This window comes from Prionailurus viverrinus, chromosome E2 (assembly GCF_022837055.1).
Source record: "Prionailurus viverrinus isolate Anna chromosome E2, UM_Priviv_1.0, whole genome shotgun sequence".
Lineage (NCBI taxonomy): Eukaryota > Metazoa > Chordata > Mammalia > Carnivora > Felidae > Prionailurus > Prionailurus viverrinus.
This window is the reverse complement of record NC_062575.1, coordinates 42,505,749-42,530,107: the sequence shown is the minus strand read 5'-3', so window position 1 is coordinate 42,530,107 and position 24,359 is coordinate 42,505,749. Positions and strand designations below refer to the sequence as shown.

The following is a 24,359-nucleotide window of genomic DNA, read 5'->3' as shown; positions in this document are numbered from 1 at the left end:
GCTCAGTGTTGTTATTCACTGCAAGAACATTCTCGTATCTCCACTTTGAAGTGTACACTATCAAACTAAATTAACCTTTGTCCCACTTAGTTTTGTATGTTGAATTCTACTTCATCTGATTAATACGCTGTAAGCTTTTCTTGTTTTCTCTTTTCACCTTTAGCCCTCCTGCAGAATTGTTTTAAACAACATAATCAGCTTTAAACATCATAATCAGGTTTCGTTGTTTTAGTTTTGTTGAGATCCAGTTGACATATAATATTGTATAAATCTAAAGTGTGTACCATAATGATTTGACATATGTATATATTACAAAATAATCACCACAGTAAGTTTAGTTAACATACATCATCTCACATAGTTACAATTTTTTTTCCTGGTGATGAGAACTTTTAAGATCTACTCTTTTAGCAACTTTCAAATACACAATATAGTTCACTGTACTCATCACATTGTACATTACATCCCTAGGACTTATTTATCTTATAACTGGAAGTTTGTACCACTTTCACTAATTCTTCCATCACCCACCACTCACCTTTGGCAACCGAAAATGGGATCTGTGTGTCTATGAGGGTGTTGTTGTTGTTGTTGTTTATATTCTACATAAAAGTGAGATCATACAATATTTGTCTTTCTCTGTCTGATTTATTTCATTTAGCATAATGCCCTCAAGGTCCATCCATGTTTCACAAATGGTAGGATTTCCTTCTTTTGTATGGCTGAATAATATTCCACTATATATTTAACACTTAATGTAATTAAATATTTAACATGACATAATATATAATATATATTAGAACATAGACATTTACATATGAACATATGTGACTATAATCGTGCTCCACGTTTTCTTTGTTCTTTTTTTTTTTCACGTTTTCTTTGTTCTATGGACACTTAGGTTGTTTCCATCTTAGCTGTTGTAAGTAATGCTGCAATAAACATGCTTGTACAAATATCTTTTCGGGATAGTGATTTCATTTCCTTTTTTTAAGTTAATTCCTTAATGACCTGAGCTGACATCGAGAGTCAGACGCTGAACCAACTGAGCCACCCTGGCAACCCTCATTTCCCTTGGATATATACCCGGAAGTGGGATTTCTGTACCATACAGTTCTATTTTTAAGTTTTCAGGGATCTCCATACTGTTTTCCTTAATGACTGTGCCAATTTACAGTCCCACCAGTAGTGCACAGGGATTCCCTTTTCCCCACATCTTCACCGACACTTGTTATCTCTTGGGTTTTTTTATTTTTGTTTTTGCTTTTATAATAACCATTTCAACAGGTGTGAGGTGGTATCTCATTGTGGTTTTGATTTGTGCTTACCTAACAATTACTGACGTTGAGCATTTTTTCATATGTGTGTTGGCCATCTGAATACAGTGTATCTTATATTTGGAAAAATGTCTATCCAGATCCTTTGTCCATGTTTCAACTGTATTTTTTATTGGCTGAGTTATAAGAGTTCCTTATGTATTTGGGATATTAACATTATCAGATATGTGGTTTGCCTTTTCATTCTGTTTCTTTTGCTGTGCAGAAGATTTTTAGTTTGATATAGTCCCTCTCGTCATTTATGTTGTCGCTTGTGCTCTGGGTGTCATACCCAAAAACTCATTGCCAAGACCCACGTCCGTAAGCTTTTTCTTTATGTTTTCTTTTAGGAATTTTACGGTTTCAGGTCTCACGCTAAAGTTTTTAATCCATTTTTAGTTAATTTTTGTGAGTGATGTAAGACAGAGGTCCAGTTTCATGCATTTCATGCATTTGAGTATCCAATTTTCTCAACACCATTTATTGAAGCAATTATGTTTTCTCCATTGACCATTCTTGACTCTCTTGTCAAATATTAGTCGACTATATATTCATGGGTTTGTTTCTGAGCTCTTGATTTTATTCCGTTGGTCTGATACATCTGTTTACATGCCAGTAAAATACGGTGTTGATAGCTTTGCAACATAGTTTGAAGTCGGGAAGTGTAATGCCTCCCCTTTTTTCTTTCTCAGGACTGCTTTTGCTATTTTGAGGTCTTTTGTATTTCCACATGAATTTTAAGATTGTTTTTTCTATTTCTCTAAAAAATGTTATTGAAATTTTTATAGGGAGTGATTGAAGCTACAGATGGTTTGGAGTTATATGGACATTTTAACAATATTAATCCTTCCAGTCCATGAACACAGGCTCTCTTTCCATTTGCATCTTCTTCAGTTTTCTTCATCAATGTCTTATAGTTTCCAGCGTAAAGATATGTCTCCTCAGTGGTTAAATTTTTTCCTAAGTACTTCATTGTTTTTGATGCTATTGTAAACGAAACTGTTGTATTTCTTTTTCAAATAATTTGTTTTAGTGTACAGAAATGCTACTGATTTTTGTATGTTCACTTTTAAATACTACAACTTTAGTGAATTCATCTATTATATCCAAGTTTTTCAGTGGCATATTTAGGATTTTTTACATATACCTATATTTTCTATGTATATAAAATTATGTCACCTGCAAATAGAGATAATTTTACTTTGTCCTTTCTAATTCTAATGCCTTTTACTTCTTTTTCTTGCCTGATTGCTCTGGTTAGGACTTCAAGTGCTATGTTGAATGGAAGTGGTGAAAGTGGGCACCCTTGTTTTGTCCTGATCTTAGAGGAAGATGTTTCAACCTTTCACCACTGAGTACGATGTTGGCTGTGGGCTTGTCATCTGTGGCTTTTATTATGTTGAGGTACATTCATTCTGTACCTAATTTATTGAGTTTTTATCATGAATGGATACTGAATTTTGTCAAGTGCTTTTCTCCATCTATTGCAATAATCATGTGGTTTGTTACTTTTTATTCTATTAGTATGATGCATTATATTTATTGATTTGCATATATGTTGAACCATTCTTGCCTCCCATGGTTGAATCCCACTTGATCATGGTGTATGATCCTTTTAATGTGCTGCTGAAGTCCATTTGCTAGAATTTTGTTTAGAATTTTTGTATCTACTGTATATCTATCAGGGATATTATCCTGTAGTCTTTTCTTGTGGTGTCCTTATATGGCTTTGATATCAGGGCAATGCTAGCCTTATGACCTTGGGAGTATCCCTCCTTCTTTAATTTTTGTAAGTATTTGAGAATTAGTGTTAATTCTTTAAATGTTTTGTAAAACTCACTAGTGAGGCCATCTGGTCCTGGGCTTTTCTTTTTGGGGAGGTTTTTGATTACTGATTCAACTCATCCCTTATTGGTCTGTTCAGATTGTCTATTTCTTCCTGATTCAGTTTTTGTAGAGTGTATGTTTCTAGAAATGTTATCCAGTTCGTTATTTCCCTTGTTCTGCTAACTTTGGGGCTTAGTTGGTTCTTTTCCTAATTAGATCTTAATACACTTAATCTCAGTTTTTCCCTCTGAATAAAATTAACCCATTTTTGTGTATTGCCATGGTTGACCTTCATTCCTATTTGAATTGTTTTACTCTAAGCCTCTGGGTTTTGTTTCATTGCCACTCACACTGATTTCTGTCTTTTGCATTAGGGGTTATGCTTTGTTTTTGACTGATCTGAAAAGTGACGATTCTATTTTTAACTCTACTAGCTACTTTTGCATTTAAAAACACACAGGTATTTTTTTCAGTTTTTATTATTATTATTATTTTTTTTTTTTCGAGAGAGAGAGAGAGCACGAGTGCACAAGCAGGGAAGGGGGCAGAGGGAGAGAGAGAAAGAGAAAGAATCCCAAGCAAGCTCCACGCTCAGTGCAGAGCCCCACGCGGGGCTTGATCCCACGACAGTGGAATCACCACCTGAGCCAAAATCAAGAGTCGGACACTCAACTGAGAGCAACCCAGCCACCCCTGTAAGTTTTTATTTTAATCACCTGGTGTTCATCACAAGCACACTCCTTAATCCACAAAAATATGGAACCCTTCATGAATTTGTGTGTAATCTTGCACAGGGGCCACTTGTCTGTGTCGTTCCAAGTTGAGTACCAATGCTGCTGAAGCGAGCACCTACGCAGGTGTTTGTCACAAAGCTGCGGCTGTTGATTTCATCCTCTCCTGTTTTTTTCTCATTCCTCCCATAGCCACTTCCTGTTTCAGATAACATAATCTGGGATTATTTAACCAAGTTATTTTTATGAAAAAGACGTGTTTTTTGTTTCTAAAATAGGTTAAAATATGAATTATTTTTAACGCAGTATTTTACATATTATTCACACTTATCTCCTATATTTAATTGATTTTCACACTCACCATTTAGACTTCTACCACATCTTTCTACTTTAAAAGTTTTTATTTTGATTAATCTCTCACTCAGCCATAGTGTTTTTATCAAGTGAGTTTTTTCAGAACAGATGGAATTTTCAGAGCCCAGATATAAATGAAAATTTATCTGTGGCTTTCATGCAATAGAATTACTGGGTACATACATCCTTGTCCCCCGCTCAGTATATCCTGTTATTCTGTGACACACACTCAGAAGCCTGATTCTCTGCCTTTGTGAGCAACCTTCTGTTTTTCTTCCTGAAAATCTGTGCATTATCTTTGAAATTCAATACTCATCCAGGTACTGGACAATTTCTGTTAATTTTCCTTTGGCTGCAGCAGGACCTTTTTATCTGAAGATCAACATTTTTCTTCAGCTCAAGGAAACTTTATTCTCTTCTCTAAATAAGGCTCTCCTAGGGGCACCTGGGTGGCTCAGTCGGTTGAGTGTCTGACTTCGGCTCAGGTCATGATCTCATGGTTTGAGTTCCGGCCCCGCATTGGGCTCTGTGCTGACAGCTCAGAGCCTGGACCCTGCTTCGGTCCTGTGTCTCCCTCTCTCTGCTCCTCCCCCACTCATGCTCTCTCTCTCTCTCTCTCTCTCTCTCTCTCTCTCTCTCTCTCAAATATAAATAAAAACATTAAATAAATAAATAAATAAGGCTTTGCTTCCCTTTGTCCTGGAATTTTCTTTTATTCATGCCAGTAATCCACATGTTGGGCGCCCATCTTCATCTGTTTTCCTGAGGTGGTAGTAACAGAGAGACCCAAGAACATAGTTCAGAGATCCAGGTTTGCTTCAAGGCAACGACATGTGCAAAGATCCTGAGGTGGGAAAGAACTTTGAGTAAGTAAAGAAGACCTTCTGACGGGAGTGTAGAAGGAGACGGGTGTATGGGACCAGAGAGAAAGGTGGGATCTTGCAGGCCACAGTGAATTTAGGTTTTAAGTGCGAAGAAAAACCACTGAAGGGTTTTGATGAAGGCGGTGACAGGACATGACTTACATTTCTATGCAAGAGCACTTTTCCAGTTCAATAGGAGAGAATGCGTCATGAGGTTAAGAATGAAAATGGAGGGGGGGCATCCGAGTGGCTCGGTCGGTTAAGTGTCTGACTCTCGATTTTGGCTCAGGTCATGGTCTCACAGTTTATAAGTTCGAACCCCGCATCAGACTCCATGCTGAGTGTGGAGCCTGCTTAGGATTCTCTCTCTTTTCCTCTCTCTCTCTGCCCTTTCCCTGCTTGCACACACTCTCTCTGAAAATAAATAAACTTTAAAAAGAACACGATAAATCTCTAAAAAAAAAAAAAAATGAAAATGGAGAGACTGGCCCTTACATTCGTTGCAGGGCTACCGTGGCTCAACTAAGGTGATGACAGTGCAGAGCACAGACGATGGGAATTCCAAGACAATTGGGGGCAATTGAATCAACAGGACTTGCTACTCACCTGGATATAGGAATAAAGGAGAAGGAGGACTTTTAGGAATATAGGATATAAGAGTAAAGGAAAAGAACGACTAATATTTTTGGCCTAAATAACTGGTAGGTTTCTGGTATAGGGAAGCCTGCTGAGGGAACCTCCTTAAAAGGGAAAATTATAGGGGCGCCTGGGTGGCTCAGTCGGTTAAGCGTCCGACTTCGGCTCAGGTCATGATCTCGCGGTCCGTGAGTTCAAGCCCCGCGTCGGGCTCTGTGCTGACCGCTCAGAGCCTGGAGCCTGTTTCAGATTCTGTGTCTCCCTCTCTCTCTGACCCTCCCCCGTTCATGTTCTGTCTCTCTCTGTCTCAAAAATAAATAAACGTTAAAAACAACATTTAAATTAAAAAAAAAAAAGGAAAATTATATAGGTTAGGAAACAAGCTGAATGGTTTTCACAGAGGGACCCCCAGGCTAATGACTTCTATTTTCTTTCATGTAACAAGCAAGAGGTGAGCAGTCCAAGCCTGGCAGGCAGTTATGCCCTACCGTCTGGCTTCTGTTTCTGGGTCCCAGGGAACTGCTTCAGTGGCCACAATGTCCAGCCAGTGAGAAGGAAAGAGAGAAAGCACAGGGCAAGCAATTTCCTTTTCAAAGGACAGCACCTGGAGGTTGTGACCTTGGGTGCTTACCTCACCCAAGGACAGTAGAGAGTTTGAGAACAAGTCCTGAGAGGCTCTAACAGCTAAAGGTCAGTGAGAGGAGAAGAAGTTAAAGAGAAAAGACGAGTGGCTAAAGAGCGAGGAGGAAGTGGAAAACGCCAAAGTTGCAGACAAGTTAAAAACAAAATAGGGGTTTGAGAAGAAACAATAAAATAGCTACGTATGCCCAAATATGAGGGCCCTTCCCCCACAATTATCCCTCAGAAGCCCCCTTATATCTGGTATGTCTCCCACAGTACAGCACACTCTTACAAACAAAGAACCATGAGGACAAGCCATGTTAACCTGAAATACTGACGCCAGCCCAGTTTGGGATTCCCATGGAAGTTGTTCAAAGGAATCAGAAAAAAGATGTAGGTAGTGAAAATGAATACTGACTTAGTATTAATTCCTGAGTTTGTCCCTTCAGTTTCAAGAAACTGTATAGTATCGTAGAAAATGGGTTTTCCTGGCTGTGTCCCAAACAAGATGGCAGGCAGTAGGGATACGAGCATGGGCAGGAAGGGGACTTGAAGGGGGAGCCGTGGGGACAAGTGGTCAGCTTTCTGTTTCTGCATCTGAGGCCCAGGTAGCTTGAATACAGGAAGTAAGAGAGAGCATATGGTAAATGCCACAAGCACTCACGAGCTAGGCTCTAAAACAACACTCTTTTTCAGTTCAGGAGGGTGGCCCTATTTTGTGCCGGGGCACTAGGGTATTGTGACAGCTGGAAGTCATGTGACAGTCTCCCAAAAGGCATCCTTGGAAAGGAGACAAAGGTTTCATTCAGATGAAAACGACAACAAAAATACATCTTTATGCGGAAAAGTTAACTCACGTTACTTGTCACACCTCCCCCAAATCACCCACTGAACCATGTAACTCCAAAAAGGGTGCAGGACTAGAAAGGTTGGGAAAGGCAGTGTCACGCGGTCTTTTGACCCTCCCCCCGCTGCCTAAGTATGGGCCTTGAGCCTGGAAGGCTTCCCTACTGAGGAAAGAGTCCTCACAGCCCGTGCTGGCCTCATCACCTTTGTGTGGGAATGTCTTTCCCTGTTTCAGACTCAACATGTACTCCTTTGCTCTGCACAAGCGTGTGCATCAGATGACACCTGGCCAACCCCATATTATATGTGTCCGCTGCAGCGAGATGGGGTCCTTCTGTAGCACAAGAGGCGTGCGTGCAGGTCACTTGCCCTGTGTTGGCTACAGGGAGAACACCTGTGGGCCATGGGGGACTGACGCACAGTACTGGAGCTGATTTTACTCTGCTTCTTCTCTATGTGAATAGGGCATTATTCCATCCAATGCTTGACTGTGTTGTGGTGTCCTCGGCGACTGGAATCCCCAGACGCAGTGGGCAGAACTGTTAGCTCTTCTGCTTTTGGCGATAGGTAATAGATGTCACTTGCTTAACAGAGAAGCAGGTGCCACTCAGCTGCGGCGCTAATCAGCTGTGTGGATCTGTCCTCAGTTTTCTAACTGGCAAAATAACGGTGTTCACGGAGTTCTCTTCCAGCTACATTCTGGTTCCTGTGAGAGTGAAAGAATATGATGCCCAAAGCCAAAGTCAGTAAGGAGGACTTTTGTAGGTGCAGGAGCCGGGGGAATGCTAACAGTATATGGTTCTCACAGTTTACATGTTGGAACCATTCACTGAAGAAAGACTTTCCTTTAGATCAGAGATTCTCAACCTTGGCCAGATGATTGCTGTGGACAGCTGTCCTATTTATGGTAGGATATTTAGCCGCATCCCTGGCCTCTTCCCACTAGATGGTAGCAGCATCTCACTCTCAGTTGTGACCACCAAAAATGTTTCCAGACACGGCCAAATGTCTCCTGAAGGGCAAAAGTGGCCTCCCTGGATGGAGAACCACTTATCCAGATGGTTTCCTCTAGTCAAGGTTAAGTAATACAGGGGCACGTGGGTGGCTCAGTTGGTTACGTGTCTCAGGTCATGATCTCTAAGTATGTGAGTTCGAGCCCCGCATCGGGCTCTGTGCTGACAGCTCAGAGCCTGGAGCCTGCTTCCGATTCTGTGTCTCCCTCTTTCTCTCTCTCTGCCCCTCCCCAGCATCATGCTCTGTTTCTCTCTCTCTCAAAAATAAATAAAATGTTTAAAAAAAAAAGATTAAGTAATATACATATACTTTATTGATCAATACCACTATTTTATAGGTAGGAAAAATAAGACATTTCATGAAAAATAAAGTCCATCATATGATACATAATATAGTCAAAGATCTGAAACAGAATTAGTGTCTTAACTATTTCACATCTTTAATCAATAAACATTATTCCTCTTAAGAGGAGGTGAAAAAATGACCCATATTAAAAACCATTGAAAATAAGCATCATTAATAAAACACCATTAAATGATGAATAGTTCTACATCTCTTTAATCTCTTTGTATTTATTAGCTACTGCTCCCCAGAGTAAAAATAAATATGGTTTTTTTTTTTAAATTTTTTTTCAACGTTTTTTATTTATTTTTGGGACAGAGAGAGACAGAGCATGAACGGGGGAGGGGCAGAGAGAGAGGGAGACACAGAATCAGAAACAGGCTCCAGGCTCTGAGCCATCAGCCCAGAGCCTGACGCGGGGCTCGAACTCACGGACCGCGAGATCGTGACCTGGCTGAAGTCGGACGCTTAACCGACGGTGCCACCCAGGCGCCCCCCAAAATGAATATGGTTTTTGTTGTGGCTTCATACTTCTTTAAAATGGGAACTAAATGGTTTCCAATTTGGTAGGCCTAATCACTAATGCCTTTTGTATCAAACAGATTTGTGTGTTAATCATCAAGCTAAAGACATAACAAGAAAATAACGTCACCTGAGTGTCATCTCAGTGTGCTATTCACATGTAATCAGACACCCTTCAACTAATCTCACGGGCAAGTCTAAGGAACTCATGGCTGCACCTCCTCAGCACGTCAAGGAAAGCGCTAATGCAGTGGACAGTTAAAAGACAACGGCAGTAGAACATCTTATTTAAACTTTTGATAATAAAATAATACAGAAGTGGATGGGTGCCTGGGTGGTTCGGTTGGTTAAGTAGCTTGATTTCGGTTTGTGAGTTCAAGCCCCATGTCAGGCTCTGCGATGACAGCACGGAGCCTGCTTGGGATTCTCTCTCTCCACTCCTCCCCTGTTGGCTCTCTCTCAAAAGTAAGTAAATAAAATAGTAATTCAGAAGTGGAAGCCCTTGTGAGGTTTTCTTCCCCCCTCATTCCGGGAACAGGATCATTAATAATTAATTACATTTGTGTGACACCATGAGGTTTAAAGGATGAAATAAGCAAGAGAGCACTATATTACGCTTGAAATGCGTATTATACTGTATCAGATTAGACTACTGGTACTAGACTGTACAAAGGTCCTTATGCTCCAAGCAAGTCCAATCGACCTCCGGTATTCAGCAGGACAACTTCAAGCAAGCCAGCTTACAAGCAACCAGTCCTCTATAGATGGCTCTGACTTACTACGTAGGTCTTAGGATAAACATGTTTATGCTTTGACTGGACAGTCACGTGGACACTGTACAAATGGCGGCTGTGTAACACCATTCGGTGAAATGTCTTGCCTTCCTTCATGATTTCTCCAGTCTTTTTTTCCGTGGACATAACATTCTCTACAAAGTCTGAATCTTCTAAGTACAGTTCATCTCCTGAAAAATAACATTTTGAGCCCACAAAGTGTTATTTTATAAAACATTCCAATATATTAGTGACATGCACATCGGTATCGATCTATGTCATGTGTTTGGAACGGAGATAGGTGTTAAGTAACTCTAATTTTATGAGCCTACCTCAATGTCTTTCTCGTGTTTTTAATACCCGCACCCCCCAATTCCCCATTCCCCAGCCAAAAAGTTTCTTTGGGCACATAAGTATTTATGACTTGGTATTTTTCATCACGAATTATAACTTTTAGGCTAACTGATGACTCTTTATTCTAGTTGGTATTAATATTGGCCTTGATACCCATACATTTTTGGGTTTCGATGTGAGCTGTTCTAATAATTTTAAGGTTAAATTACATAAATTATCATTTACACATCAAAACTACTAAACCGTACTACTGTAGGATGAGTAACAAGTATTGTCGCTATTGTAAGAACTGAGACAAGGAGCCATGAGCAGGTCACAAAGCCCCACCCATAAAACCATGGCGCCTGGGTGGCTCAGTCAGTTAAGTGTCCAACTTCGGCTCGGGTCATGATCTCACCGTTCATGGGTTCAAGTCCTGTGTTGAGCTCTGTGCTGACAGTGCAGGGCCTGGAGCCTGCTTCAGATTCTGTGTCTCCCTTTCTCTCTACCCTCCCCTGCTCATGCTCTGTCTCTCTCTCTCTCTCTCAAAAATAAATAAACATTAAAAAAAATTTAAAAGGTAAACTGCCACAAAACCCCCACCTAGCACTTACCCAACAACAATCAACTGCCAACAAACTCCCTAATTCAAATAAGTTGACAATTTCTCCTAATTCAAGTTCTTAACAGAGCGTAGTTGAAAACAAAAGTTTTCAACTTCATAACTCATTCTCAAAATTCAAAATTAAAGTGTAAAAAAGTGAGATAACATATGAGAAAGAGTTTTGTAAACATCTAGGAAACATATTTAAATAAATGTATGTGTGTATACAAAGTGACTTACTTAGAACTTTCGGTTATAATAAACACCATGGATATTTTATAGACTTGGACCTTACTTAATAAACTGCTGTATTGTGTAAAACAGATGGTAATTCATGTCTCTGTGTTGCACAATACTGCCATACAGCCCAGTGCATTAAATGTGAATACTACGGTGCTGGGCGCCTGGGTAGCTTTGGTTAATTATCCAACTCTTGATTTCAGCTCAGGTTATGATCTCACAGTTCGTGGGTTTGAGCCCCGCATCGGGCTCTGCATGGACAGTGTGGAGCCTACTTGGAATTCTGTCTCCTCTCTCTCTGCTCCTCCCCAGTTTGTATGCTCTCTCTCTCTCTCTCTCTCTCTCTCTCTCTCTCTCAAAAATAAATAAACTTAAAAAAAAAAAGAAGAAGAAGAACACTGTGCTTCACTGACTTACCTGGTAAAAGCTGGAGCATTGCATCAGCAGTTAAAAATGTGATCGGCAGCCATCTTTCCATCTCTTCCAATGCACCATCCAAACAAAATTTGTGCAAGTCAGAGAGAGAGGCAAAGTTTCCCAGCCTTCTTATTTCGTAGAACTGTGGGGGTGCTAACCAAATTTTTTTCGATATGAAACTCTCAGTTGTCTCTGATGGAGATGACCACTGTGGAAGACAATGGCCAGGGTTTTAAGGTTTATTCCAGAGGCAATGGAAGATTTGAAATCATTAGATCAGTACCCAAATCTAACTGACGTCGTACAATTAATGTATTAATGTGCCTTGCTAGAATCCTCTAAGACAACATGAAAAGATTTGGTTAATGAAATGTGGGCTGACCCTCCACCCTCACAAGAGGTTGGTTAATGGGACGCTGATCCTAAGGACCAATAAATCAACTAGGATAGATCACCAAGCATTGACCTGGGGGAATGTTCAGCAGAGAAGGCAGAAGATGCAAGAAGGCAAGCTGGTTCTGGTCACTCCCAGGGGAAAAAGAAGCCTGTCCGGTGTTAACTCATGAAAGCAGATTGAGAATTCAGTGCCCATTCATTCCACCCACAAACGGGTGCCTTGGGTAGGCCTTGGGGAGGTGGTGAACAAGATAAAGCTCTCTCAGGCTCTATGGGGCCTTCAGCAATCAGAAAGTAGCATGACAAGTTCACATGTTACAATGGGGTAAAGAGGAGCAAAAGGAGCTTTCAGGAAGGTCAGGAGGCATGACTCAGCCTATCGTTCCAGGAATGTAATAACAGCAGAGTATCAGGGCGCCTGGGTGGCTCAGTCAGTTGAGCATCTGACTCTTGATTTCTGCTCAGGTCTTGATCTCATAGTCAGTGGGACTGCGCCCCATGTTGGGCTCTGTGCTGAGAGCGCGGAGCCTGCTTGAGATTCTCGCTCTCCCTCTCAAAATAAATAAACTTAAAAACTAATAACAGCACAGTACCAACCAGACAGCATTTGCCCATTTAACTTAAGTGACCTGACTGCTGTGACCTTTCCTCCTTCCCAAGCCTTACTTCCATACACATTTAGATAAAAGGAGTTGATTCAGTGAATATGAAATAACCCCAAAGGGGTCTTTCTTTAACGGACTAAGTATCCATTTACACTGATGGAAACTGATTCTCATGCCCAATCTAGGAAGTTGAAATTGATTTCTGCCATGGATAACTATAGGCCAAAGGTGTAAAAGCTTGTACGTGCCTAAACTTCCCCCTGAGGAATGCATATGGTTAATCTATGGGACCAAACAATCTATTTATAAGAAGCACCTCGGGTTATTCTCAACTTGCCAAGGCTGCATTTTGGAAAACAATGCTCGGGCCTCAAAGGACCACCCACTCTGTAAGTTATTTACATACAACTCTCTTTTATGAATTCCACATGAGTTCAGTGATAACAATCAAGATGAAGGGCTAAACAATAGGTACAACCCATTTAATTCAACCTATTCAGGTTAGTCCAGACCATAGGTTAAGAGAGCTTATCATTTATTGGTTACTTGTTACTTGTAATGCACTGCTCACAAAACCTTTGACACTTTAGGCCAGATAATTATTTGTTGTGGGTGACTGTCTTGTACCCTAAAGGATGGTCAGAAGCATCCTTGAGCTCTACCCAGTAGAAGCCAGTAGAACTACCCAAATTAGGAAAATCAAACACATCTCCAGACATTGCCAAATGTATCTAGGGGTGGGTGGGTGAATGATCCCCTGTTGAGAATCACCAGCCTTGACTAGGTTAAGAACTGCTGCTTATTGAAATCTTTCCAGGGGCACCTGGGTGGTTCAGTCAATTGAGCATCTGACTCTTGATTTTAGTTCAGGTTATGATCGCAGCAGGGTCATGCGATCGAGCTCTGCATCAGGTTCTGCACTGAGCATAGAGCCAGTTTAAGATTCTCTCTTTCCCTCTACCCTTCTCCCCAACTCATGTGCTCGCTCTTTCTTTCTGTCCCTCTAAAATAAAAAAAAAAAAAAAATCTCCTCTTCCAGCCATCAGTGCTAGAATTACCTTTCTCCAACATGATATAAACAATAGAGAAGTGGACAAAATCTATGAATCGATCATTTTCAGACATTGAAAAATGCAGAATTGTAATTTGTGAGAAAAGAAAAACAAATGAGGTGAACTCTACCATTGCCAAGATTTTCTGCCTAAAGGTAATCGTCAGACCACAGCAAAAGGAAAGAGAACCTAACCTATACCATTCTCACTGACTTACTGAGGAGACAGAGAACAGAGTTTGGAAAGGCCCATACAGGCTAGAATATGGAAGACATGGTACCTGAGTGGAGGGATCTATATAGAGTAGAGCTCCTAAAAGCTGTACAGGATGCCCTTAGTCTTTGCAAAACACTAATCTATGCCAGCATAAGATGAAACCACATGACATTGGAAAACATGCTTTCTAAGAAAAGAACAGTTACTTGGGGGCTTTAAGACTAATACTTTCTAGGACTCACCTAGGGCCAGGAAAAATTTCCTCCAACCACAGTGGAGAGACCTTGTTGAATATAAGGGGCATTCAGCAGAAGGGTCTCATTAGAAGTGCAGCTGATAGAATAAAGGCTATCCTAGAACTACTCTAAAACCACTTTTAAAAAATAAGAGGTGCCTGGGTGGCTTAGTTGGTTAAGCGTCCAACTCTTGATTTCGGCTCAGGTCATGATCTCACAGTTCATGAGTTCGAGCCCCACATCGAGCTCTGCCCACTGACAGCACAGAGCCTGTCTGGGATTCTCTCTCTCTCTGCCTCTCTCTCCAAACAGAAACTTAAAAAAAAAAAATCTCAAGAAGATCAAGTTAATTTGCAATAACTTAACTTCCTGCCAGGAAAAGTTCAACAATCTTTAAAGGAACATAACAAAATCCAGTACTCATAAAAATCACAATATCCAACATCCAATAAAAAATTGCAAGACCCATGACAGGAAAGCAGGAAAATGTGACCCCTAACTAGAAGACAAATTGGTCCATGGACACTACAGAGATGATGGAATTAGTAGAAAGGGGCATTAAAACCACTGTTGTAAGTACGTTCCATTGACTCAAAGACATAAAGGAAAATATGAACAGGATAAGAGAAATAGAAAATATTTTTAACTAAATGGAACTTCTAAAAATGAAAAGTATCTGAAATGTAAAACACACAGGATGCTATTTACAGCAAGTTTGATGCTACATAAGAAAAGAGAAAAAGAACTTGAAAACGTAGCAGTAGAATCTATTCAAGATAAAGCACAGAGATAAAATACTTGAAACAAAATGAACAAGTTATCAGTTACATTCTCAAGTAGTCCAACATAAATGTAATTGGAGTCCCAGAAAAGAGCAGGAGGTGAAAAATATCTGAAGAAACAAATAACAAAAAGAAAACCATGCACATTGTAATCAAATTGATGAACACCAGTGACTAAGAGGAAATATTTAAAGTAGCCACAAACACAAAACAAACATATTAGGCACAGAGGACCAAAGAGCTAAAAGCAGATTTCTCATCATAAATTATACAAAGCAGAAAATACCAAAGCAACATCTTTAAGCACTGAGAGAAACAAACAAACAAACAAATATGTTAACTTGGAATTCTATACCCAGCCAAAATATCTTTCAAACAAATGGAGGCAAAATAAAGTATTTTTCAGGTAAACAAAATTTTCAAGATTCATTGTCAGAAGACCTGAAATACAACACATATTAGAGGATGTTCTTTGGGCCAAAAGAAACCAGTTGTAGATTTTAATCTGCACAAAGGTATGAAGAGCAGTAATAATGGTAAATATGCAGGTAAACATAAAAGACATTTTCTACTCATTGTTGCAGTCTTTCAAAGATTGACTGTTTAGGGCAAATTAATCAATGCACTATAGAGTTCATAATAACAATAAAAGTCAAATGTATGACAACAATAGCTATTGGACATGAGGGGAGAAATACAGGTATACTGTTGTCAGGTTCCAACATGATACATGATGAAAGCTATGTATTGCAAACCCTAGAGTAACCACAAAGAAGATTAATTAATAAGTCAATAATGGAGGTAAAACAGAGTCCTTAAAATACTCAAATAATACAAAAGGAGTCAGGAAAAGAAAAACACGCAAAGAATAGATAGGACAGATAACAAACTAAAAGATGGTAGATTTGGATTAAATATAAATATTTAAATATATAAACATATATAAATATAAATGATCTAAACACTCCAGCTAAAAGGAAGAAATTATACTACTGATAAGAAAAGGAAGACTATGTGCTGCCTACAAGAAACATACTTTATTTTTATTCAAAAAAATTTTTAATGTTTATTTATTTTTGAGAGAGAGAGAGAGAGAGAGAGAGAGAGAGTGAGCAGGGGAGGGGCACACACACACACACACACAGAATCTGAAGCAGGCTCCAGGCTCTGAGCTGTCAGCACAGAGCCCAATGCAGGGCTCAAACTCACGAACCATGAGGTCAAGACCTGAGCCTAAGTCAGATGCCTAACTGACTGAGCCAGCCAGATGCCCCAGAGGGTATTTCATAATAACCAAAGGGTCAATCCATCAAGCTTTAACAGTCCTATATGTTTCGGCAGCACCTTACAAGGAAGCTTCAAAATACCTGAAGCAAAACCTGATAGAGAAAAAGACAAATTCACAATTACTCATTAAAAATGTCAGCATTCCTGGGATGCACCTGGCTGGCTCAGTCTGTAGGGCATGTGACTCTTGGTCTCAAGGTTGTGAGTACAAGCACCCTGTTGGGTATGAAGATTACTTAAAAGAAAACAAATCTGAAAAAAAATGTCAGCATTCCTGTCAGTATCTGATGGAACAAGAAAACACTATGGAAGAGCTGAAAGACACTACCAACAAATTTAACCTAATTGCCATTTTTCCAAACTCTCCAGCAAGCACAGAACATATTATTCTTTTTAGGTGCAAAAGGAACAATCACCAAGATAGACCATATTTGTGGCCATAGAAAAAGTCTCAATAAATTTAAGACTGAAATCATATAAAGTATGTTCTCTGAAGACATAATTATACTGCATGGAATGGAGTGGGCATGAAATGAGTTAATGCAGGGAACGTGCTCAGGAAGGAGCCTGGCACCTGAACAGCACTGCACAACTCCTGGGATCTCCCCAAGGGCTCTCTTGGGGGGAAGCACCTGAGAGGCAGAGTCAAGGCCTCTTGAAGAAGCAGAGGAGCACTTCACCAAGGTCCTGGCTTTGGCCTGCAGGGTTGAGAGTGGGGCTACCTGGTTGCCTTGCTCGCTCAGTCACTTATCGGCTGTATGGCTCTGAGGAAGCTACGGACAGTCCTGACTCTGGTTCTACTTACAATTTTGCAATTCTAGGATGCTGCAAAAACCATACACATTCAAGCAGCAAAGTTACTTTTGAATTTTGATGTCTTCCCGCAGCTAGGTACTCACCACCGGTAGTGCCGGGCAGCAGCAATGAGCAAGCTCCCGAGTCGTGTGATCCTGAAGGTAAACAATTGATGATACCCTTGCGCTCATTCTGTACCATTACCATCTTTGTTGCCCACTTTCAGCATTCAATAAAATACATGAGCTATTCAACACTTTGTTATAAAATAGGCTTTATGTTAGTTGATTCTGCCCAATTGTAGGCTAATGTTAGTGTTCTGAGCACGTTTAAGGTAGGTCAGGCTAAGAGGTTAGGTAGGCTGTAACCCCGTCACAGATGAGGGGGTGGGAAGACCTGTAATTAGCCTCCGTGCTGGGCTTATAGGGAGGTTCCAGATAGGCCTGGGCTGCTTGCGGGGGTCCCTGATTCTCAAGTTCCGGTGGGTCCCCACGCCGGCGCCGCAGGCCCTACCTGGCAGCTCACCACCTCGGTCAAGTCCGGGTAGACGGGCGGCGGCTCCCGTAGGCAGCACAGGAAAAAGGCGGTGTTGAAGCGGCGGCCGCCCGAGCGCGTGAACGGCGTGAGCCAGCCGCCCCAGTCGTGCAGCGCCCAGATGTCGGGCGTGCAGTCGAGGTGCGCACACAGGCTCAGGAAGTGGCGCGGGTCGCGGCGGACGCGGTCGCGCCAGGCGTCCAGGCCCGGCGGCGGCGCGAGGGCGCGTGCGGGCTCGGCCGCGGTGGGCAGGGCGTCCCGCGGCCGCAGCAGCAGCACGCCCGCCTCCTCGAAGGCCTCGCGGATGGCACAGATGCGGGAGGCTACGTCATTCGGCAGCGCCGCGCCGTCCTCGTCGGCGGGATCGGGCAGCCCCGGGAAGGAGGCTGGCCGCGACAGTGGGGGGCCCAGGCCGAAACGCGGCGGCCCGTGGTGCGGCGCGAAGAGGCGCAGCCAGTCGGCCGAGTGGTCGGCCTTGTCCAGCACGCCCCCCGGGAAGACGTGCGCCCCGGGCAAGAAGCCTTGGCTCTCGGAGCGCTGCAGCAGCAGCAGCCGAAAGCCCTCGGCGGGCGGCGGGGGCGGGGGCGGCGACGGGGCGGCGGGGCCCGGGCGCGCCCAGCCAGCGGCCAGCACCATGGTGGCTGCCCGTCGCCAGCTGCTGGCGCCCGGCCGCAGGGAGCCGTTCATGGCGGGCGGCGGCGTGAGGCTTCCGGGCTCCGGGTTCTGGCGCGGCGGCAGCTCCTGGGCGCCGGTCCTACCGCCCCCAGCGGTCTTCCTGGGCTTGGGGACCCAGGCCCGTGTCACATAGGACGAGCTCGAGGCGGGGCGCGCGCAGGGGGCTCCGGGTGAATTCTGGCTGTTAGGCCTACACCCGCGCCGGCCTGTGGGAGGAGCGTTGGCGCCGGGGAGGGCTTGCACATGCCTGGAGTGCCTTAGTTCCCGGCCGGGTCACTGGCAGGACTAGGACTGTCACTGTCCCCGGCGAGGGATTGTTCACAGCCGCCTGACAGGAGGGCCTGCCTGCCTCATCGTCCCCACCCAGGACACTCGGACCGAGAGCAGAAATGCCTAGGGGCATACATGACCTGCCACGTTAAAATGTGATGCAGTATTTTCACCAGGCCAGGTGACACCTAGCCCACCAAACCCCAAGAACTAGGACTTATTCTTAAACCACCGGTCGACACGGAAGTATGTTGTCTTTGACAGCGAAGGAGACCTGAAGGGTAGATCTCTGAGCTTTGCGGGCTCACATGACTCCACCAATGAGAAACTGATGGATGAGCCAGATGCCAAATTGTGGGTTCCCCACTGCACATCCTGGACGTGAAAGGCACTCTTGCCTCCGGGTACTTTGTCTTGTGTTCTGGACGCCTTTTATTGCCAGGGCACCTGGGACCACCTTAAGCCCTTTAGGTCATTGGATGATTTCCACTTTCATGAGAGATGCTTAATCCAGGCCTAGGGATAGGAATTTCTCTCCACTTCATTTTCTTAGTGACTGTAATACTCCCATGTCCAAGAGAAACATTCCTGTTTCTTAGAGCCTGTTTAAATCTGAATCTTCTCCTTTACGATTCCTTGTCACGTGCCAACAGCTTCTCCGATTGCTATTACACCTGATCACACATTTGTTACATTTGGGGATGAAATAGAGACTGTTCTTTTGGTGGGCCTCATTTAAGAACTATCATTTTAAAATTTTTTTTTTTCAACGTTTATTTATTTTTTGGGGGACAGAGAGAGACAGAGCATGAACGGAGGAGGGGCAGAGAGAGAGGGAGACACAGAATCAGAAACAGGCTCCAGGCTCCGAGCCACCAGCCCAGAGCCTGACGCGGGGCTCGAACTCACGGACCGTGAGATCATGACCTGGCTGAAGTCGGACGCTTAACCGACTGCGCCACCCAGGCGCCCCAAGAACTATCATTTTAGTGTGGGTTATTTTGTGGGGGAGGATCCGGACATGGCACTGTCGGTTTTTAGGGTTTTTTTTTTTTTAATTAAAAAATATACGGTTTTTGTGTTTTTTTGTTTTTGTTTTTTATTGGAAGTATGCTCCACGCCCAACATGGGGCTTGAACTCACGACCCTGAGATCAAGAGTAGCATGCTCTACTGATGGAGCCAGCCAGACACTCCTAGGATGGTTTTTCTTAGCATCGTTTTCTAAAGGTACGACTCCCTGTGTACTGACTGCATCCTAGAAACAACAGCAACAACAACAACAAATGGGACCACACACGGAGAAAAGTACAGGTGGAAGCCAAAGAAGGACACATGTCCTACTTGGAGGGCCAACCAACTTTCATCTACCTTGAGTCTGCAGAATCCACAACTGGGGAACCCTTTCCTGAACTGCTTCCCAAATGCATGTAGCTCTCTGCACTGGGACAATCATTTCAGAACCTGTTGTAGAGTCTGGAGTGGTACCCGGGAGCCTGTATTTTAACAGTCCCTGACGCTGCAGGTGGTTCTAGTGCTGTGAGCCATAGGAAGCTCTGAAAGGTGGGGACATGATCAAGTTCATATCTTCAAGTTTGTGACACCAGCATGGTGACTCAATTGGATGGAGCTGGACTGGAGACCCATGGGGTGTGCTAGGCAAGAAATTATGAAGGCCTAAACTAGGAGAGTGGCTGTGGAGAGAGGGTAAGGATGGAGAAGGGAGTGATTTACAGAGTGTTGAGGGGGTAGACTTGATGTAATATGGTAATTGGTTGAATGCAGAGCAGGGGACAGGAAGGAGTTAAGGTCTAGCTTGGGAGATTGAAGTGATAGTTATTCAACCCCAGAGGCAGTAATTAATAGTGATATTATTAAGCACCTACTGTGTGTGAGGCTCTGGGAATTTTGTAAGTATCCGCTGCGTAATCCTCACAAAACCTTCTAAGGTGGAAATAGCCATTGCCATTTCACAGAAGAGAAACTATTCATGGAGGGGTTAAGTCTCTTAAGAAAGGACATGCTATTCTCTTCACGGTAAAATAACACCATCGTTTTGTAGATAAAAATGTTAATTTGGGGGGCACCTGTGTGACTCAATCGGTTGAGCGTCTGACTCTTGATTTGGGCTCAGGTCATGGTCTCACCGTTTGTGGGATCGAGCCCCACATCAGGCTCTGCACTATCAGTGCAGAGCCTGCTTGGGATTCTCTCTCTCTCTCTCTCTCTCTCTCTCTCTCTCTGCCCCTCCCCAGCTTGCTCATGCTTGCTTGAGCTCTTTCTCTTTCTCTCTCAAAATAAATAAGTAAACTTTTAAAAAATGTAAAAAAAAAATTTAAAAAAAAAAAAAAATAAAAATAAAAATAAAAAATGTTTATTTTGAGATCAGCTTGTTTTCCCAAAGGCTGCTTACTCCTAAGTGAGATGATCACGTTCTACAGTACATAGCAAAGTGGCATCCTTGGGTTGGATCTTAACCAATGCAGAACAGTCGCCAGAACTGCACGCTGCCATTTTGGTCTTATTCAGAAGGCTCTGTGACAATGCAATACCAGTTTATGTGTGTATCCACCGATCACATCCTATAACCTATTATCTGCACTGTTCTAATGTTCTCTGCTCCGAGGAAAAATTACAGATCTATTAATCTACTGCTATCAACAAACTCCTCTGAAACTTTGTGGCTTAAAACGATAAACATTACCTCACAGTTTCTGTGGATCAGGAGTTTGAGAACATTTTAGCTGGGTGGTTCTGACTCAGTATCTCCCATGAGATTGTGGTCAGCCTATCAGCCGGGGCTTGACTGGGCCTGAGCGATCCATTTCCACGATGGCCCACTCATGTCGCTATTGGCAGGAAGCTTCAGTTCCTCACCACACTGGTTTCTCCATTGAGCCACTTGAATGTCTTTGAAACTGGGCAGTTAACTTTCCCCAGAGAGAGTGACCCAAGAGAGAAGAAGGAGGAAGCCATGAATGCCTTTTATGATTTAGCCTCAGAAGTCACGCTCCATTTCCAAGGTATCCTATTTTTACACTGGTCTGCTCTATTCAATGTGGGAGGGGACTACACAAAAATACCAGGAGGTTGGAGATCATTGTGGGTCATCCTGGAGGCTGTAGTAACAGTGGACAAAAAATGAAACCATCTAAGCATTGGAAGAAAACAGGTAAATTCCTCTATAATCTTTGGGTCAAAATCTAGAAGCAGTAAGGGAAAAGATTGGTAACTTGACATATGCTTCTCTCCATATTTATAACTTTATTATGACCAAAAACACTGCAAGAAAGTCTAAGATGGGGTGCCTGGGTAGCACAGTTGGTTAAGCATCTGAGTTCGGCTCAGGTCATGATCTCACAGTTAGTAAGTTCGAGCCCCACATTGGGCTCTGTGCTGACAGCTCAGAGCCTGGTGCCTGCTTCGGATTCTGTGTCTCCCTCTCTCTCTCTGCCCCCCCCCCCCCCCGCTCACTCTCTCTCTCTCTCTGTCTCTCTCTCTCTGTCTCTCAAAAATAAACATTAAAAAAATTAAAAATGTCATTAAAAAAAGAAAGTCTAAGACATAATAAAATGGAAAAATTACCTGTAATGCCTGTCACAAAGGATTAAGAGTTAGGAAAAAATGGAGAAGAAAAAACCTCTAATTATATAGAAAAATGGGCAAGAAAAAACAGTTTGGAGTAATTTAAGGTCACACATCCAGCAAGTGTTGGAAACCGTCTCTAAACCTATTGGCATGTTCTCAGAGTGTCCTGCCCAGCTCTGTCCTGCCAGGGGCATAATGCCAGCTGCTCCAGGCCTAACAGTAAGTGCACACGGTCATTCCCTAGTAGCACCAGCAGTTACAATGGGCCACTTGGTCACGAGAGCGCAAGTCACTTTGTTTATGAGTCAGTTGCTTACTTCACAGTTCAGGACAGTTGACTCTTCATTCTGATGTTCTTCTGGTCCTCCCCAGCTTTACTTACAATGAAAAAATCCCTCATTGGATTTATTAGAACATGTGAAACCTTGAAGATAAGTAAAAACTTTCCAAACATGTCCTGCCTCTTACCTATAGCTCCGTGTAGTCTTTTAGTTCACTATCAAGTTCAGCAAGCCCCAATTCGCTTGAGTCATCCACTATTTATCAGGTTTTTCCGTTAAAAAGGGAAGCAAGGAAGAGAACTTTGGGGCTAGCCACGGAGAGATAATTTCAACTTGGATGGTCAACGGTAGCAGGAAAGCACATTCAGCCTTCCTAGAAGTCAAGACATGTCACCAGGGTTAAACAAAACCCACCTGTGATTGACCAATAACATCCTGTGCACCACGAATCGCCAGATAAAAATTATTTCTCAAACTTTTTTTTTTTTTGAGAAGGATTTTAAAAAGGTTCACAGCATTGTTTTCTCAAACATGAATGGATTCCGGGGCACCTGGGTGGCTCAGTCGGTTACGCGTCTGACTTCATCTCAGGTCATGATCTCACAGTCTGTGAGTTTGAGCCCCGCGTCGGACTCTATGCTGTCAATTCAGAGCCTGGAGCCTGCTTCGGATTCCATCTCTCTCTCTCTCTCTCTCTCTCTCTCTCTCTGCCCCTCCCCCACTCACACTCTGTCTCTCAAAATATGAACAAACGTTAAAAAAATGAACGGATTCCATTTATGTGACATTCTGGAAAAGGCAAAACTGAAGGGACAGAAGTGAGATCAGTGGTTGCCAGAGCCTGGGACTGAAGGAAAGGACTGACTGGTAAGGCACGTGGGGGCCATGAAGACTGCCATCTTGCTGCTTGCGGTGGTGGTTACATGATTGCACAGCTTTGTCAAAACCCAAAACCCCTCTGTGAAGGGTGAATGTGACCATATTTAACTTGTACCTCAAAAAGTTTGGCTTTAAAAATTCATAGATTCCAACTTACAGAGAAACCATCTGTACTTGACCTTTTTGTTACATACCTTTTCTCATCTTGACAAGTATATCTAAATTTGACCTTCAGATGGGTTTTTAGATTTTACCTGAGTTACAGAAAGTTAAATGTTTTCATATAGTTTGTTTTCATATAGTTTCTTTCCCCCAATTATCCAATTTCAGGACTTCTAAAGTAGTTTGATAAATAATAACAGCAGTGGGAGCCAACATTTATTGAGTCTTGTGCCCGGAAAAAGTCTTATCTTGATATCCTTATGAAGTATATATGCCTTATTATTACTCCCATTGCAAAGATTAAGTAAATTGAGGTCAGAGAGATTTAAGAACTTCAGTGAGATCTGATCTGGACTCAGGTGTACTTTTTTCCATTGTTGGTACTTTTTTTTTTAACATTTATTTTTGAGAGACAGAGAGAGACAGGGCATGAGTGGCGGAGAGGCAGAGAGAGGGGGAGACACAGAATCGGAAGCAGGCTCCACGCTCTGAGCTGTCCGCACAGAGCCCAACGCGGGACTCGCACTCACGAACCGTGAGATCATCACCTGAGCCAAAGTTGGACGCTCAACGAACTGAGCCACCCAGGCGCCCCCCATTGTTGGTACTCTTAATCTCAACACTATAGTGTCTTGACACAGCATTTTAAAACATGCTTCTGATTCCCTGGGGTAGGATTCCAAAAGAGTTTTGCTTTGTTTTTAGGGGGGAAGGTTCTGAAATTGTTTCTCATTGTAGTTTGAGACCCTAACTGTTAAGATTTATATTTTAATAACAACAATAGGGGCGCCTGGGTGGCTCAGTCGGTTAAGCGTCCGACTTCAGCCAGGTCACGATCTCGCGGTCCAGGAGTTCAAGCCCCGAGTCAGGCTCTGGGATGATGGCTCGGAGCCTGGAGCCTGTTTCCGATTCTGTGTCTCCCTCTCTCTCTGCCCCTCCCCCGTTCATGCTCTGTCTCTCTCTGTCCCAAAAATAAACGTTGAAAACAAACAAACAAACAACAATATGTTCCAGAAGATAAGAGCATTCAAAATTTTATTGTAAAAACAATATAACATTAAATTATTGAAAAAAACACCATTCATAATCCCAACACCTTCACGAATAGTTTCATTTTTATTTCCTTGCAGATTTTCTCTATATGCCTCACACATATGCCTAAC

General features: G+C 42.7%; 1 protein-coding gene and 1 pseudogene across 3 annotated transcripts; both read right to left on the bottom strand.

The window, feature by feature from the left end:
- Positions 1-3,893: 3,893 nt before the first annotated feature.
- Positions 3,894-3,992, bottom strand: LOC125153874 (uncharacterized; annotated as a pseudogene).
- A 910-nt stretch (positions 3,993-4,902) lies between these two features.
- Positions 4,903-18,254, bottom strand: NUDT19 (nudix hydrolase 19). 3 transcript variants are annotated; one of them, XM_047836310.1, is made up of 3 exons: positions 17,322-18,254; positions 11,440-11,647; positions 4,903-5,072 (listed from the first exon to the last, which is right to left on the bottom strand). In XM_047836310.1, exons 1-3 carry the CDS (start codon positions 18,027-18,029, stop codon positions 5,047-5,049), a joined length of 942 nt encoding a protein of 313 aa, XP_047692266.1. In that variant the 5' UTR covers positions 18,030-18,254; the 3' UTR covers positions 4,903-5,046. The 3 variants fall into 3 exon arrangements, with proteins under 3 accessions (XP_047692266.1, XP_047692267.1, XP_047692265.1); XM_047836311.1 differs by lacking the exon at positions 4,903-5,072 and adding an exon at positions 5,983-7,900; XM_047836309.1 differs by lacking the exon at positions 4,903-5,072 and adding an exon at positions 9,073-10,036 and having other exon boundaries at positions 17,322-18,251.
- Between the last annotated feature and the right edge of the window lie 6,105 nt (positions 18,255-24,359).

Bases quoted from the DNA above. Each gene is read 5' to 3' on its own strand.
- NUDT19 (XM_047836309.1), bottom strand. From the start codon at position 18,029: ATGAACGGCTCCCTGCGGCCGGGCGCCAGCAGCTGGCGACGGGCAGCC. The intron at 11,648-17,321 runs GTAGGGCCTGCG...TGTCTTCCACAG, and splicing joins CCGAGGTGGTGAGCTGCCAG to TGGTCATCTCCATCAGAGAC. The intron at 10,037-11,439 runs GTAAGTCAGTGA...GTTATTTTTCAG, and splicing joins AATGCTCCAGCTTTTACCAG to GAGATGAACTGTACTTAGAA.